The following is a 14544-nucleotide window of genomic DNA, read 5'->3' on the forward strand; positions in this document are numbered from 1 at the left end:
TCTTAGGCACTGCATCGGGTCGTATGGACACAGACAGAACCGAGATTGTGGACAGGTGCTGGGAAATGCCTCTGCTAAGCCCTCAAGCTATGCGAGGATTGGTGCAATTTTTCTCATATCTAGGGTAGGAGGCCCAAAGGAACATTCTAGGGATTTCCACCAACCACTAAATTCATCAACGGCAAGCCCGAAGCAAATCCGCAGCCAGCTAATAGAAGTGCAACGTGCCATGGGCTTTGAATATAATAATGGCAAAGCTTGGGATGCTTTTGCTGGGGGCGAGACCAGAGAGGCGCCTGATTCCAAGGTCGTTCTGATATGACCCGAAGACATCGGATGTTTGGATACTAAGAATGTGGGTTAATTGCCTTGAATGGCAAGATCTGCAAGGGCACTGTTACGTTCTACTTCGAACCGAAATTAGGGCTGACATGCCGGCTCGGGTACATCCGTGTCTCCACCTTAAATGCCAGCGTCCGAGAGGCATAAATGACAAGAGCCAATCATGACAGAGTAATACTGGGCAAATTAGCCCGTGAGAAAGATAGTGCCTAAAAAGCGCCCGCAGAGATCTCAACGCTACTACGCCCATAGACCCATAGTAAGCAGTCTTATCTCGTCTTTCCACAAGTTCCCGGCGGGTGTACATATACGGAAAGCAAGGGCGGATTAGACGGCCACTTACAGTATAGTCGCGTCTCAATGAACAGAAGACCCGGAAGTTTGACTCAGCCTTAACTCAGGGCAAATGCAACCTTCCTTAGTAGGTATATCGGAGTGTCCAAAACGGGTTGCTACGAACAGAACACTAATAGTAGTGAGTAACGGTTCCTAATTTCCGATGATAGAGAAAATCTAGTTAATAAAGGTTAAATATAAGCATACGGAACTCACCATTTTGCAGGACTATTGCAGAACCAGGTCACTCACTTCACTCATTTCACTCTTTTTTACCCCTCTTCAGGGCCAGCCATCAACATGTGGCTCATTTCTTTACTCTTGGCGATATCTCTCGCCGCTCACGCCCAAGCCAGGGCAGTCTTTGCACACTTCATGATTGGCAATACCGAACAGTACACCAATGCTGACTTTGTCAATGATATCACAAAAGCCCAAGAAGCTCATATCGATGGCTTTGTTTTAAACATTGCATACGATGACGCAACCAACGATCGCTCTATCCCCATGGCTTTCGATGCAGCCGGCAGCTTGGGCTTCAAACTTCTATTCTCTTTCGACTATGCCGGCAACGGAGACTGGCCCATGGACGAGGTCATTAGTCTCATCAACAAGTACAGCTCGCATTCTGCTCACTTCAAGCGCGGTTCTCAGCCATTGGTGTCCACATTTGAGGGCTTCAATAGGGCTAAGGACTGGAGTACAATCAAGGACAAGACCAACTGCTATTTCATGCCTAGCTGGTCTTCTGTTGGAGCCAAGAGAGCTGTCAGAACAGGCGAGACTGACGGTCTCTTCAGCTGGGCTGCTTGGCCCGAGGGTCCGAACACGATTGACATGGAGGTTGATGCATCCTACCTCATTTTCTTAAACGGATCATCCTACATGATGTAAGTCATTCAGATGACAGTCTGGGCTTCGCTAACAGGTGCATAACCAGGCCAATTTCTCCTTGGTTCTACACCAATCTGCCCGGCTACAACAAGAACTGGCTCTGGCGCGGAGATTCGCTGTGGCATGACCGCTGGAATCTGGCTTTTACTCTTGTCTCACAAGACCAGTGGCCAGGTCAACCAGAGTATCTACAGATCATCTCGTGGAACGACTACGGAGAATCTCATTACGTCGGTCCTCTGAACGACAAAGCTTACGTCGCATTTGACATTGGCGAGGCTCCTTACAACTACGTCAAGGGAATGCCTCATGACGGCTGGAGAAAGCTGCTTCCCTACGCAATCGACACTTTCAAGAACGGAATCGCCACCATCAACCAAGAGGTTCTTGTAGCTTGGTACCGACTCACTCCAGCATCGGCATGCGCAACTGGTGGAACCACGGGAAACACGGCGGCTCAGCTGCAGCCTGAGATGCCACCCGGAGAACTGTCGCAGGACAAGATCTTTTTCTCGGCATTGCTCACCTCTTTACTCACTCCACGAGTCACCATTGACGGCCAGAGGCGCGTCGTGAACTGGGATGACGCTCCTTACGGCTATGTGGGTATGTTCCACGGCAGCTTTGCATATGAAGGTCGCGTTGGCAAAGTTCTCATCGAGCTCGTTGACGCTTCGGGTGCCGTTGTTGCTACACTCAATGGTGCTGATCTTACCAAAACCTGTGAAAAGGGCATCACCAACTGGAACCCGTGGGTAGGAAGCACCACGACTACCAGATCCGTTTCTGCAGCACCAGCATTGTCTTTGTCGAAGCAGCAGTGTATGAAGGGAACTGGGCGAGACGGTTTTGCAGAGCTCTGCGAATTCACATGCTCCTTTGGCTATTGCCCGTAAGTAAGAGCGCAGACCACCGAAACAGATCATGGCAGCTAATCAGATTCACTCAACAGTCCGGGCCCGTGTACCTGTACCAAGCTGGGCAAGGCTCTGGACACGCCGGAACCTAAGAACGTCGATGGCTATCCCCTAGCGGGATCAGATTGCACATACAAGGGTCTTTGCTCGTATGCTTGTAACTACGGCCACTGCCCATCCAAGTATTGCACAACTGCCGCGTCAGCTAAGGACAAGTGTGTCATTCCACCCGAGGAAGCGGACCCTGAGGACTCGGACGATGCCTGCACAGCGGGAACTGGAACAGGTAACTTTGAGGGACTCTGCGGTTTCTCTTGCGGACGCGGCTATTGTCCCCAGCCCCAGTGCAAGTGCACAGGACGTGGCCCAGCCATTACACCTCCACCTGCGACTTCTGCAGGAGGATACCCAGCAAATGGTCTTTTGGGCGAATATACTGGACTCTGCAACTTCGCTTGCGCCCGAGACTACTGCCCGTCCGGTGCTTGTTCAGAGGCCAACCCCTATGGTGCTCTCTTCAAGGAGGGGCTTCGAACGTGCGATTCTTCTGATGAGAAGAGTGAGTTTCCTTCCCCGTTGTGACTAGATGGGAACTAACACATAGTCCAGGCGCCTGGAACTGCCCCAACCTCAACTGCTTCCAAGCCAGTAAAATTGAGGACGGTGTCAAGAAACGTTGGGATTCTGTCGGTGCCGGGGAGTTCTTCAACTACACCGCAGAATGGTTCTATTACCAGAACGAGGTGGCCATCGGTGGCAACACGATGTTCTACGGAACGCCTTTCCAGGATCAGTACATTCGCTCCATTGCCTACTTCTACGGCGGTCGCGACGCGAACGGGGGAAACAGGGCAGCCGACAACTACGATTGCGACATCATTGGAGCCAACGCATGGTATGTACTTGTAAATTGCCGTCTTGTTATAGCAACTGATCACGATAAACATCTAGTACGAACCCCTTTAAGTGCGGCACGACGCAATACCCTGGCATGGATCTGGTCTTTGCCTCGTTCTCCAACTTGCACAACTTCATTACCAACATGTATCTTTCAATTGATGGTATTTCCGCCAGCGCGGCAGCGAACGCAGACTCGGTCAGTCAACTGCATCGCTATTTGACTTGCGCACTAACCACTCAAGCAGATTGCTTCCACTTTCGGCGATTCCAAGCTGGACGAGGGTCTGAAGTTCCTGCAGGAGTTTTCGGAGTACTTCGGTCTTAGCATGCAGTTTGCGGGCGGTTCGTTCTGGAGCAAGGTAAGAGAGAGGATTGGGTCTAATTCCAACGTGCTAACTGTAATCAGATGATCACAGATCCTGATGTGTTCAAGGCATTTGGAGATGTCGTTTCAAGGGTTGAACAACTATCCGGCACCGTCGAGACCTTCACATCCCTCTACAGCACTATATCTGAGGCACAGACTGAAGAGTACGTCACAAAATCTCCCTTCTAGCATGATATCACACTCACAGATTCACAGGGCTATGAATGCGATGGAGATTGCCAAAGAAGTCAGCAAAGCAAGCGATGAATTTTCCAAGCAGGCTCGCCAGACGCTTGACAAGTTCCTCAAGCAGATCTTTGACGGAAGCTACCTATCAACAAGACGCCTCTACCCCATGATTGCCGACGGAACTTGGCTCGACGCTCCCAAGGTTTCCATCTTTGACTTCCACAAGTCCATCGAACCCATCATGAACGCCATGCTCATCAACAAGGCCTGGACCACTGGCGCCAACGGCAATGCCATTGTCATTCTCGCCAAGGAGGGTCATGTGACATACCCCCAGCCCCGACGTGGCAACGCTGCTCTCATGAGCAACGACGATGGTGAGGCCACGCAATACTTCTATACGAGTGAGACAGGCGAGGAATGGACACTGTGGATAGCCCAAGTCGACGTCTGTACGCAGAACCGCTGTGATCGTAGATTCAAGGCCCCCAAGGGTCTCGATGAGATCAGAGAGGAGAACGACTATGGCGTTACTGTCAGAAACATGATTCTGTCGCCTTTCTTCAACTGGAGGAGGCAAGGTAACCAGAACTACCATCCGACGAAGCTTGATCCATATGCCAAGAATGGCGACAAATCGGCCACGTCGCAGGTTCCGTTCTCAGTTGGCCTCGACCATCCTGGTGCTATCCCCATTCCGGTCTGCGATATCGAGACGGCCTGGCAGAACATTGCCAAGTGGTGGAGGAACCCCAGCGAAGCTCCCTGCGATTACTATCCATGCTGCAGTTACTAGTCTTGTACGCAGGATTAGCAAAAGCTAGGTATCTTGCTCGGAGCGGAGCGGAAGATGGCTTTGGGGATATGTTGCATCGACTTGGCAAGACTGAGCCTTATCACATTTCTTTGGTGTATTTAGAAACTTTCGATAGTCAGTACCTTCATCACGATGGGCACCATTCTTTGGCTCATGGTTCTCTTCTGTATTAACTATATAATCCTTGTCAAGCCTTGACTTTTATAATCACCAATTGGGAGGGTCTTATACCATTTGTATCTTCCCAACATGTCAGATCTGCTAAGTTAAACGGCATTATGAGTAAACTTCCTACGTAAAGTACAAGAGTAGCAATGATATATCTTTTTTTAGCAGCCAAACATGCCACTTCTGCTCATGATTAAGGCTGGGAAATCTTTCACTCCGTGACGTTTGATGATATATTATTGTACCTTCTGTCTGCAAGCTAACCCTACGGGAATACGGGAATCGCCGTCCGCCGGATATTCCAGCTCCGGCTGAACGACCAATTGTAATGGCGTGGAGCTTCCGGGGCCGAATTACTACTTCGACTAAGCTACCGTACAGAAAATGCGGCCCCTATCGCTGCCGTCACCTTCCATTCATGCCATAGTATAAAATACAATAATGTCTCCAAGGACTCTCGGTAGTTCCCATTAGTTTCAGATCACATTATCCTCATCAAACTCCCGGTCAGCGCGTGCAGTTGGGGCTTGTTCGTCCAAGTGCAACTCAGAGGCACGCATATCAATCTTCTTGATAACCGCGCCCAGCACAACCTTGAGTAGCTCATCGTCCGACATGGATGTGCCATGACCACTCCAAGTCACCGTATCGACAATATCTCGTGTCCCAGCCTCTTTGTGCAGCTCGTCATCGAGATGCTGTAGTGTCCTCTGTCGCTCAAGGTTCGGCCCGCCAAGGCGGAATAATTGAACGCCAGCCTGGTGAATTGGTGCCTTGGCCTCATCAAGAGTCCTGGCAGCTTGGATCAGGGGTGTTTTGATGTCATCGTCGAATTGGCCGGCTGTCAGCACGACAATGTTGAGAGCAGCCTTCTCCTCCCCGGCCGTGAACTTGTCGCAGTACCACTTGAGCAGGCCGCCGAGCCTGGCGCCCATGTTGCACTTGCCAGCCGGCTTGACGCTGTCGAAGATGCTGCCGACCTGCTTTCCCTTGCTCGTCAAGAGCATGTTACCGACGAAGCCACCAATGTGCGTGTAGCCGGACTTGCGGATGGACTGCAATCCAGGCAATTTGGCCAAGACGCCGCCTGGTCGGTGGTTGACAAAGTACAGATCGACTCCGTCTGGATCATGCTTAGCGCAGATGGGTGCAATGCGCTCTATCAGTGTCTTGATCTCGGACCAGTAGGGCTGCATGGCCTCTGAGTCGTCGACGAGAAACATGGTGTCGAAGCATCGTAGCTGCAGGAGTGTCTTCTCGAACTCGGTGACATCCATAGTTGTTTGAGACTCGGGGGCTGACATGGTGGTTGCTGCTCGTTGTTTGAGAATATTTTGCGAAGCTTAACCGTATTGAGAAACAATCTTAATAGTAAGTTGAGGATTAATTAATAGAAAATCTTAGAAAAGGCAGTGAAATGATATTAAGGCGGTGAAGACGTGAATGACGACTGAAGTGGAGAATGGACAGGGGTGTGCGGGACTGGGACTTTTACTGTGCAATAGGTAAACAGAGAAACCTCTTATGATATCACTTTTCGAGAGGAAGCAGAGCCTCAGCGGCCGGTGTGATTCATTTTCATATCAATTATATGACTGCTAAACATGTAACCTGTCCGGTTTACACGCAGACGCGACCACCTACAAACTCGATGAAGAAAATAGAAGCACAGTGCCGATGAAGATTTTCAGAAAGCAAAAACTTCATAAAGACGGCTCGGTCAATCTACTGTCTGGAAAGGCTGCAAAGTGACAACCGGCTAATCGGTACAATTATATCTTTAAGATCTATGTGTTGATTGATTTAGTGTTTATCTCGAAATTCGATAAATTGATAATCCATCTCAAGACCCTCTCGTTGTGAAGAAATTGATTCCCCATTTCGCAGCGGGGTTGTATTGTCCGCTGTCCAACCCATTCGCGGTATAAGACCGAAGCATAATCAGAACTAAGTGTAGCTTCCTACGAAATCTCTATTAATCCTTAAGCTCCTTTCTTAAGACTTATTTACATACTGTTAATAGGGCAAAAGATCGAGGAGGTTTTGACATGGGGCAGTTTAGGGTAGTTATTGCGAGTGTATTTAAGTACGGGTCCACCAACACCAACAGCCTCAACCATTTTAAGTGAGACTTTGACGACGTTGATCAAATGGTTCAATAACTTCTATGTCGAGGTTTATCCTGCCTTCTCCGTATTACCATTATTCTTTGAGATAACTGCATCAAGACCATTAGCAGGACCTTTCAATTCCCCATCCCCTATCTCCCCGTCCCATTCATGATTCACAAGATATGCAAGGAACCTCTCATCATTCTTGCTCAAATCCTCTCCAGTGGCATTCGGGATAAAGAAGTATGTTACTAAAACTCCCGTTATGCCACAAATTGCAGCGATGATGAATGTCCATCGCTTTCCCAGAGTCAGTTGAATGGGCTTGAAAGCCTGAGTTCCTACAGCTGCTCCAGTCTTGCCCAGCGCTGCGCTGATGCCGTAGCATGTTCCGCGGACACTTGTGGCGTAGCTTTCGGACGAGAGCAGACCAAGCATATCTCCAGGACCAAGATTTCCAGAAGATTGCATGAGACCATAGAAAACAACAAACAGGGGGACAATCTTGGTGATTTTGTCGTATGCACAGCCAATGATCAGACCAAACACCAAATACCCCGCGAACCCTATCATCATGGTGTTTTTCCTGCCAACCCTGTCGCACATCCAAGCACCAATGAATACACCAGGTAGAGCAATGCAACCGAGTAAGAGCTGCCATTCTGCCGTGTGTAAAAGTGTGTTGCCGCCCTTGGGTACCACGGAGGCAAGGATGGTACCTGAGAAGACCCCATTTGGAAACGTAACAAAGTCGTACAGAAACCAAGCACCACAAGTGCCAATGAGAGTTTTCCAATAGTAGCGAATAACGAGGGCATAAGGAACCCTTCGTTTGATTGCACCCCGCCTGTAGAGCTTCGAGTTGAGCATACGTATGCGGAAGTAGAAGACAGTGAGCGGCAGGAAGATCCCGATTCCAAAACAGACACGCCACACAGTCGAGAGATTGTCAGTTCCCGCGGCTGAGAGAACAACCATGAAAATAGACACCGCAAGCGGACCTCCAAAAGATAGCGGCAAGTTTGTGACAAGGATGAAGATCGGTCCTCGGTTGTTTAATGCTCGCTCATTGGCAGACTCAGAAGCGGATGTGCTACTCGCAGGATACTCGCCACCAGTTCCGAAGCCAACGACGCCTCGAGCTACCGTCAGCATCCAGAACATGCCATCGATGGTCGTGCCGTGTGCTGCCGTGGCTAGGATACCGCCAACGACAATGCACATTGTGGTTAGCACAATGGCTGTCTTTCGTCCAAGATAGTCGCACGTGAGGCCGATGGCAATTTGGCCGAGAATCTCGCCAACGAGGAGAGCGTTGGATACCCGAGTACTGACGGACGAAGTGTACTGCTCAGGATATTCCTTCTTGAAGAGCACATTCGACATTGTCATCAAGTTGTTCTGATAGCCATCCGAGATAAGTGCAGCTCCTGCACAAAGAATTGTAAAGAGATCTGATATTCTTTGGCGACGACGCATGACATCTTGCGTTAAGCCTTCAACGCTGATGGAAGCATTGGCGGTCTTGCTTTCATCTTGAGCGTCTTTCGTGCTCCCAATTACGTCCTGTTGAGCGTCAGACATGATGAGAGATCGTGGTGCAGGGAATTTGCAGAAATTAGAGAGACTTTGAATGCGAAGCTGTTGACCTTATACTTGGTAGATCCTTTCTCGTGTAAGACAAGACATTTGCCGATTTCCCGTTTGCAGTCCCAATTGGGTAAGTCACCAGAAGCGCTAGTCTCGTTATCTACTTCCGACATCCGAGTTGGCCTATTACAGTTATTATGCCAGCCATGTGACTTGCGATATCCACAACATGGATATCACGGCTTGTTTTTCGCAAGATGTTTGAACTTTTTGAGTTGTGAGAAGCCCAGTTTTCATATTACAAAGGGTCGTCATTTGGTAGGGCAATATGTCTAAATCACCTTTGATATGCTGGTATACTCTGTTTAGCCAAATTGAGACTACGTCAGCTTCTAGTGTTAGTCCAAGGTTTCTACCAGCCAATCAGTATAAATAAATGCTGCATGTGAAGCAGATATTCACCCGTTTGTAGCCAGAAAAAGGTTACTAGTTGCGAATAAAAGCAATACAAACTCGGGAGCTTTCAGTATCATGCTGAGATCCCTCCTTAGGCCATTACAATCTCGGTGAGCTGCGCGCTAAGGTCAAGATATTAGCGGTTCTGGAAACTAGCCGACGTGAATACAACTAATAAGAACAGCAAGGAGTGCCCAAGGGGTTTAAGATTCTTGTTAGGCCAGAAGATATCACCTTTTATGCTGAGGAAGAGCTCCTATAGAGTCTAAAGCTATGATTCGAATTGCTCAAATATGTCCAATGGAAAGGCAGCCGCCATTGCTTCGAACGCTGCAACGTTTGGGTGCAAGTGGTCCCCAGAGTCAAACTCTTCCTTCAAACGACTACCATCTTTAGCAGATCGCAGGACATAGTCAAAGTCTACCACGGCGTCAAATACGCCAAACTTCCGAATCCAATCGTTCACGTCCTGGCGCGCCCATTCACGCATTTCGCAGGTTCCGTAAGGCTCGTTACCACCCATTGGCCCAATAGTGGCACCCAAGACATGCAAACCGTGCGCATGGCAGCGTGAGACAATCTGGCGATAGGCCTTCTTGAGAGCTTTTGTGACCTCTTGCAAGGATTCGGTGTCAGAATCTGCCGTGCCAAGGTCGTTCACCCCATGGAAGACTAGGATGTAGCGTCGACCTGGCTGAGCGACAGCGTCGCGATCTAGGCGACTCAAAAGACTTGGTCCTTTGCCATCTTGTAGAACCCTCCCACCACCCACGGCCTGGTTGATGATGGCGATATTTTGCGCGAATGGGTGCTGCTGCATGCGGTCAAACAGAAGGTCTGGCCAGCGGTTGTTTGCGTTATCTGTGCTACAGCGCCCGTCGGTTATGCTGTCGCCCAGGAGAACAAGGGTTCCGTGATGAGCAGCATCTTGACATATTTCGACTCCAGAGAGGAAATACCAATGCGTCAACGACCGTAAGTCAGGTCCGGAGAGCTCAGATGCCATCGACTGGTCGCCATGACAAAGCCAGGAATCTGTGCGACTGCCAGGGTGGGAGGTGATCTGTTGAGAATGATGGCCTTTCTGGAGAAAGATGCTGATTGACAGAACCTGCCCTGCTTTGATTGGGAATTTGAGACAGTCTGATACTACGTGGGATCCGCCAGGCACTGAGATCGTTTGTTCGCCATCTAAAAGAGCCTGCTGCGCTGTCCCCTTCAAGATCGACGCAGAGCCACCAGGACCAAAAGAGTCGTGTGGCCGAGGAACAGCAATCACAGCTCTCGAGATGTGCAATGTCTCCAATCCAAACAGGTTCGACAAGCGAATCCGGATAGAGTCTCCGCCTGCTGTCACTCGCAAAGTCTGTCGGATTGTGGTGTTCTGAAAAGCAACCCCATGCTGCGTCTAGTGAAGCATTTATGGTGAATGAAGGCTTTATTAAAAGGAACGGAACCTGGTTGACCTACCAATGGATAAGATGGCATATCCGCCTCCTCAGTAGGCTGAGGTGTTGGTGCCCAGACTGTTACCCACTTGGAAAGAGACTTCATCTTGGGGGGGTGTGATTGACTTTTCTCTGTGCCTCCCCCCAAAAAAAAGCATACACTGGTAGCTCTTTAAAAAGGGATAAACTACCTATGATGAAGCTTTGATTACGAAGAAAGAATGGCACGCCAGCGGTCAAACTGACAAACTGGCTAAGTCAGCAAACCCCTCAAACGCTAAACCTTGTGCCGGGTAAATGCACAAGAGTCCCAGAAAGCGGAGAAATCACTCTTGCGAACTGATAGCACCCGAACCATGATGATAATACAACATTTACGCTTCCATAGTCCAACTAATACAACGTCAGCTATGGTGAATTGCTTGATGCTTGGATGATGAGATGAAATAATTCCATATGTTAAATCTATTCAGCGAGGGTTCCCCCACTGTCTAATGAGGAAGTACTTGGCATTATCCCACTATAATATTCAACCCTTACTGACTGTTTAATCCACCACGCCCTCAGGCAAAACCGAGATGTAATCTAGTGATGCCATGTCCTTTCCGTCTGGGTAACCGATAACTGTTAGCTCGGCGCCCTCCCGAACTTCAACACCATGCAAGTAAACTCTCGTGGCCGAATGTCCGTCTAGATACTCCGAGAAGTCATGACCAAGCCGCGTGTCTAGATCGCTTTTCCACTCTCTGACCATCTTTCCATCTAGGAGAAGCTCGTAGCGTGCATGCCCACCAGTGTGATCAAAGTAGTTAACAGCAATGTCACGCTTCCCCGAGGGGAACCTTAGTTTCGTGGTTGCAACGGCTCTTTCCAACGATGATGCCACGATGGCACGGCCAAGAGACGCTGCTTCAGGAGGCGTCACGTCAACAATGGTATAACCACTCAGCTGCATGCTTTCGGCCTCTATACGCCATAGATAGTTTCCGACACGGTTTTTCTCATCTGGGATGCCGCACTTGGCCAGATAGAAGTTGTTCACCGAGTCACGCCAGACGAGTGAATGGCCTGCTTGATACGCAAGCTTGAAAGCGACGTGCTCAAAGCGCGCATCGTCAATGAGGCCCTTCAGGGATGCCCACCTTGTCACAAATGTCTGAGCATTTGCTGACCCTTCGTAGTGGGCATCGTATATGTGTTGGATTACGGTTTTACCAGACTTGAGCTTGTGCGTATAAGGAACGTGATGAAACCATAAAAGAAGGTCATCTGGCGTTGTCTCGATCCTTTCAAACTGAGCAGCGACCTGAGGTGGATATTGAGCTGCATAGCCCGTGCCAGTGGCAGCGGTGCGGTCCATGCCGAGGGCCTTGCTATCGGCGCGAGTCCATTGGCCCCAGCCGTTTCCATCTTGTGAACCTGGGCTGGGGCCGTAATGGGTGTAGAGGATGTCACATAGGGTTTGGATCCCGAGATTACCACTGTAGGCTTCATATGTAGGCCATGACTCCATTCCGATATTGCGGATGGTGTCTATCACCTTCTGGTTCTCTGCAGTGAATGTCAGGCGAATCCAATCGAGCAGGATATCCTGCGCTGGAGCAGCTGCGTCCCAGCACAATCGACCGTATGCATAGAGGTTTGACATAGATAGATGGTGTCCCAGCCATGTAAGGTCATCCCCGATGTTGGTGACTGCAGCATAACCGCCCTTGTTCAGACCATGGACTTTGCCAGAGGCGATATCTCTTACAAGAGAAGGCTTGTCGTCGATGCGCATGTCGAAGCCGAGAATAGTCTCCCATTCTGGGGCCATGTACACGTAATGCGACTGCTGACCCAGATACTCCTGACACACCATGAACTCACAGATCATTGGCGTCTTCCGGAGATGGGCGAATAGAGTAGAGGGAGGCTCACGAATCTGAAAGTCTATTGGGCCAAATTTGATCTGGATTATGACGTTATCTTCGAACTCGCCATCAAGGTGAGCGAAATACTCTACCGCGGCATTGGCTCGGTCGTTCTTGAGATCGGATTCGTCCAGATGGTGGTTGTAGACAAAAGCGCGATACATGACGACACCGTCACCATGAGGCTTCAGTGCACGAGCGAACATGTTAGCTCCCTGTGCAAGTGTGCGACCATATGTCAGAGGCCCCGGCTGACCTTCTGAGTTGGCCTTGATGGTGTATCCAAGCATATCCGGGACACGCTTGTACAGCTTGGCCGTGATATCCTCCCAGAACTTGATGACATCAGGATCTAGAGGATCTGATGTAGGCAGACCGGCGAGGCCTCGGGGAGTGTCGAAGAACAATGAAACGCCAATGCGTATTCCATAAGGACGCATGACATCGGCGACTCGACCGAGACCATCGAGGTTTGTGTCGTTGAGAAGATTGTGGCTCGAATTGACATTGTTCACAATGCAGCCATTGATGCCGACTGAGGCCAATAAGCGAGCATATTGGCGGACACGAGATAGGTCCGTCAAGACCTCGCCGTCGCGGAAGAAGATGGACTTGCCTCCGTAACCTCTTTCTATGCTGCCGTCGAGGTTGTCCCATTCGTTGACGTATCTGATAGCAGCTCCGGGATGGTATGCCTGTTGGACATTGGTCTTGGCCAGTTTGCCCTGCGCAAGGAGAGAGAGGTATTCGAATGCTCCATAAAGGGCTCCTCGCTCATTTTGGCCGACGATGTGAATGTTATTGTTTCCATCAACATTTGTGTCAAGCCAAAATCCATCTTCATCAAGTACAGGTACTGACTGAACGAGATCTTCGCCTCCGTTCGCCTTCAGAGCTGACAAGGTGCCGACCACAATTGAACCTTTGGTGTCAGTGCGAAGGTCAGAGTCGACCTGTACGCTTTGTCCGAGTATACGCTCGAGGCCACATCGGAGCTCCTCTCCAGCGACAGAAACTGGACATGTTGGGTTGGTGCTCAGAGCAATGATGCTGGAAACTGGCTTATGAAGGCTGCGCAATGTCTCGGATAGAGGGGCATAGCGAAGCCATGCATCGATTCCGCTTTCTGGAGGAAGCATTTTGCGGGCGTTGAGATTTTTGTTACTAGATGCAGACTACTACCTCTCCATTGAAAACTCGATACATGAAGGATATGGAGGACCTAGAGTCTTTAAGACTGTGAACGGTCACCAATCGTGAGGGGCGATTTCGGAGCACAGTCTTTGGCAATTGAGCTGTCACGCTTGGAGCCCATGTGAACGCGAACCATGACACAATGAGAATATCTCACGCTATGCAGAATAATCAGGGTCCAATGACAACATACCCATCTCATTAGCTGGGCTCACAGCTTGAGCGGGTCTCGCTCGGCATCTGGTAGCCGATTCCTTGCGCTAGAGCGGGTAAAAGTCCAGAATAAATGTGACACTTCTTTCCCCCCGTAGTTTTTTTCGGCATTTAGTAGCCGATTTCTACACTAGGCCCGGTTAAAAGCGCTGGGTGAAAGCACATACTTTACACTATGTGAGCATTCGCGCTGGAAAAGAGGGGAGTCGAGGTTACATTACCGCAACCCCCACACTCGCTTCAAAAGTTACGGCAGTAAGTCAAGGCCAAGATCTCGCAGATCGCGGCTTTAGCCAAGGTTGGCCTGCTGGTCGGCATTCTCTCCATCAACACGTCCCATCGCCCAAAAACGGCCAGCGATGAGTTCCCAAGTTCCAAAAGGAATAATTTCGCTTTTAGGCCTTAGACGGTGGTGCGTATTGAGCCTAATATGCATCCTATGTTGAGCATGGTTTATGAACTGGCCTTGGTTGAACAGTCACTGTTACCTTGCCTGTCAGGTGAACACAAAACCTCGCACTTATTTTCCTACACCTAGGTGTTATGAGGACTGACCAAATCTACAAACAAGGGAATAGAGGCGCAATTGTTGCAACAAGGAACTAATACAATGCTAAAAGATTGCAATTGACTTATTTATAGCGCACTGTGTTCTCAACTCAGATATCCTGTCCCAACTAGAAGTCAAA

General features: G+C 49.6%; 5 protein-coding genes across 5 annotated transcripts; 1 reads left to right on the forward strand and 4 right to left on the reverse strand.

Annotated features, from left to right (window-relative positions):
- Nucleotides 1-978: 978 nt before the first annotated feature.
- On the forward strand, nt 979-4741 carry FOBCDRAFT_324571 (glycosyl hydrolase family 71-domain-containing protein; the record flags this gene model as incomplete). Its single annotated transcript, XM_031193146.2, has 8 exons — nt 979-1568; nt 1619-2464; nt 2525-3048; nt 3099-3384; nt 3441-3585; nt 3635-3748; nt 3796-3920; nt 3973-4741. The coding sequence occupies 8 exons, from the start codon at nt 979-981 to the stop codon at nt 4739-4741; spliced, it is 3399 nt and encodes a 1132-aa protein (XP_031031992.2).
- A 403-nt stretch (nt 4742-5144) lies between these two features.
- On the reverse strand, nt 5145-6359 carry FOBCDRAFT_192707 (uncharacterized protein). The gene has a single exon (XM_031193147.3). It carries the CDS (start codon nt 6232-6234, stop codon nt 5407-5409), a length of 828 nt encoding a protein of 275 aa, XP_031031993.3. The 5' UTR covers nt 6235-6359; the 3' UTR covers nt 5145-5406.
- Nucleotides 6360-7107: 748 nt separating this feature from the next.
- Nucleotides 7108-8665, reverse strand: FOBCDRAFT_192711 (major facilitator superfamily domain-containing protein; the record flags this gene model as incomplete). Its single annotated transcript, XM_031193148.3, has 1 exon — nt 7108-8665. The coding sequence occupies exon 1, from the start codon at nt 8623-8625 to the stop codon at nt 7108-7110; it is 1518 nt and encodes a 505-aa protein (XP_031031994.2). The 5' UTR covers nt 8626-8665.
- A 693-nt stretch (nt 8666-9358) lies between these two features.
- FOBCDRAFT_324574 (SGNH hydrolase-type esterase domain-containing protein) lies at nt 9359-10641 on the reverse strand (the record flags this gene model as incomplete). Its single annotated transcript, XM_031193149.2, has 2 exons — nt 9359-10495; nt 10558-10641. 2 exons carry the CDS (start codon nt 10639-10641, stop codon nt 9359-9361), a joined length of 1221 nt encoding a protein of 406 aa, XP_031031995.2.
- Nucleotides 10642-10969: 328 nt separating this feature from the next.
- Nucleotides 10970-13781, reverse strand: FOBCDRAFT_233934 (glycoside hydrolase superfamily). Its single transcript, XM_031193150.3, has one exon. It carries the CDS (start codon nt 13585-13587, stop codon nt 11083-11085), a length of 2505 nt encoding a protein of 834 aa, XP_031031996.2. The 5' UTR covers nt 13588-13781; the 3' UTR covers nt 10970-11082.
- Nucleotides 13782-14544: the final 763 nt, after the last annotated feature.

The sequence above is a fragment of the Fusarium oxysporum genome, chromosome XI, assembly GCF_013085055.1.
Source record: "Fusarium oxysporum Fo47 chromosome XI, complete sequence".
Taxonomy (NCBI): Eukaryota; Fungi; Ascomycota; class Sordariomycetes; order Hypocreales; family Nectriaceae; genus Fusarium; species Fusarium oxysporum.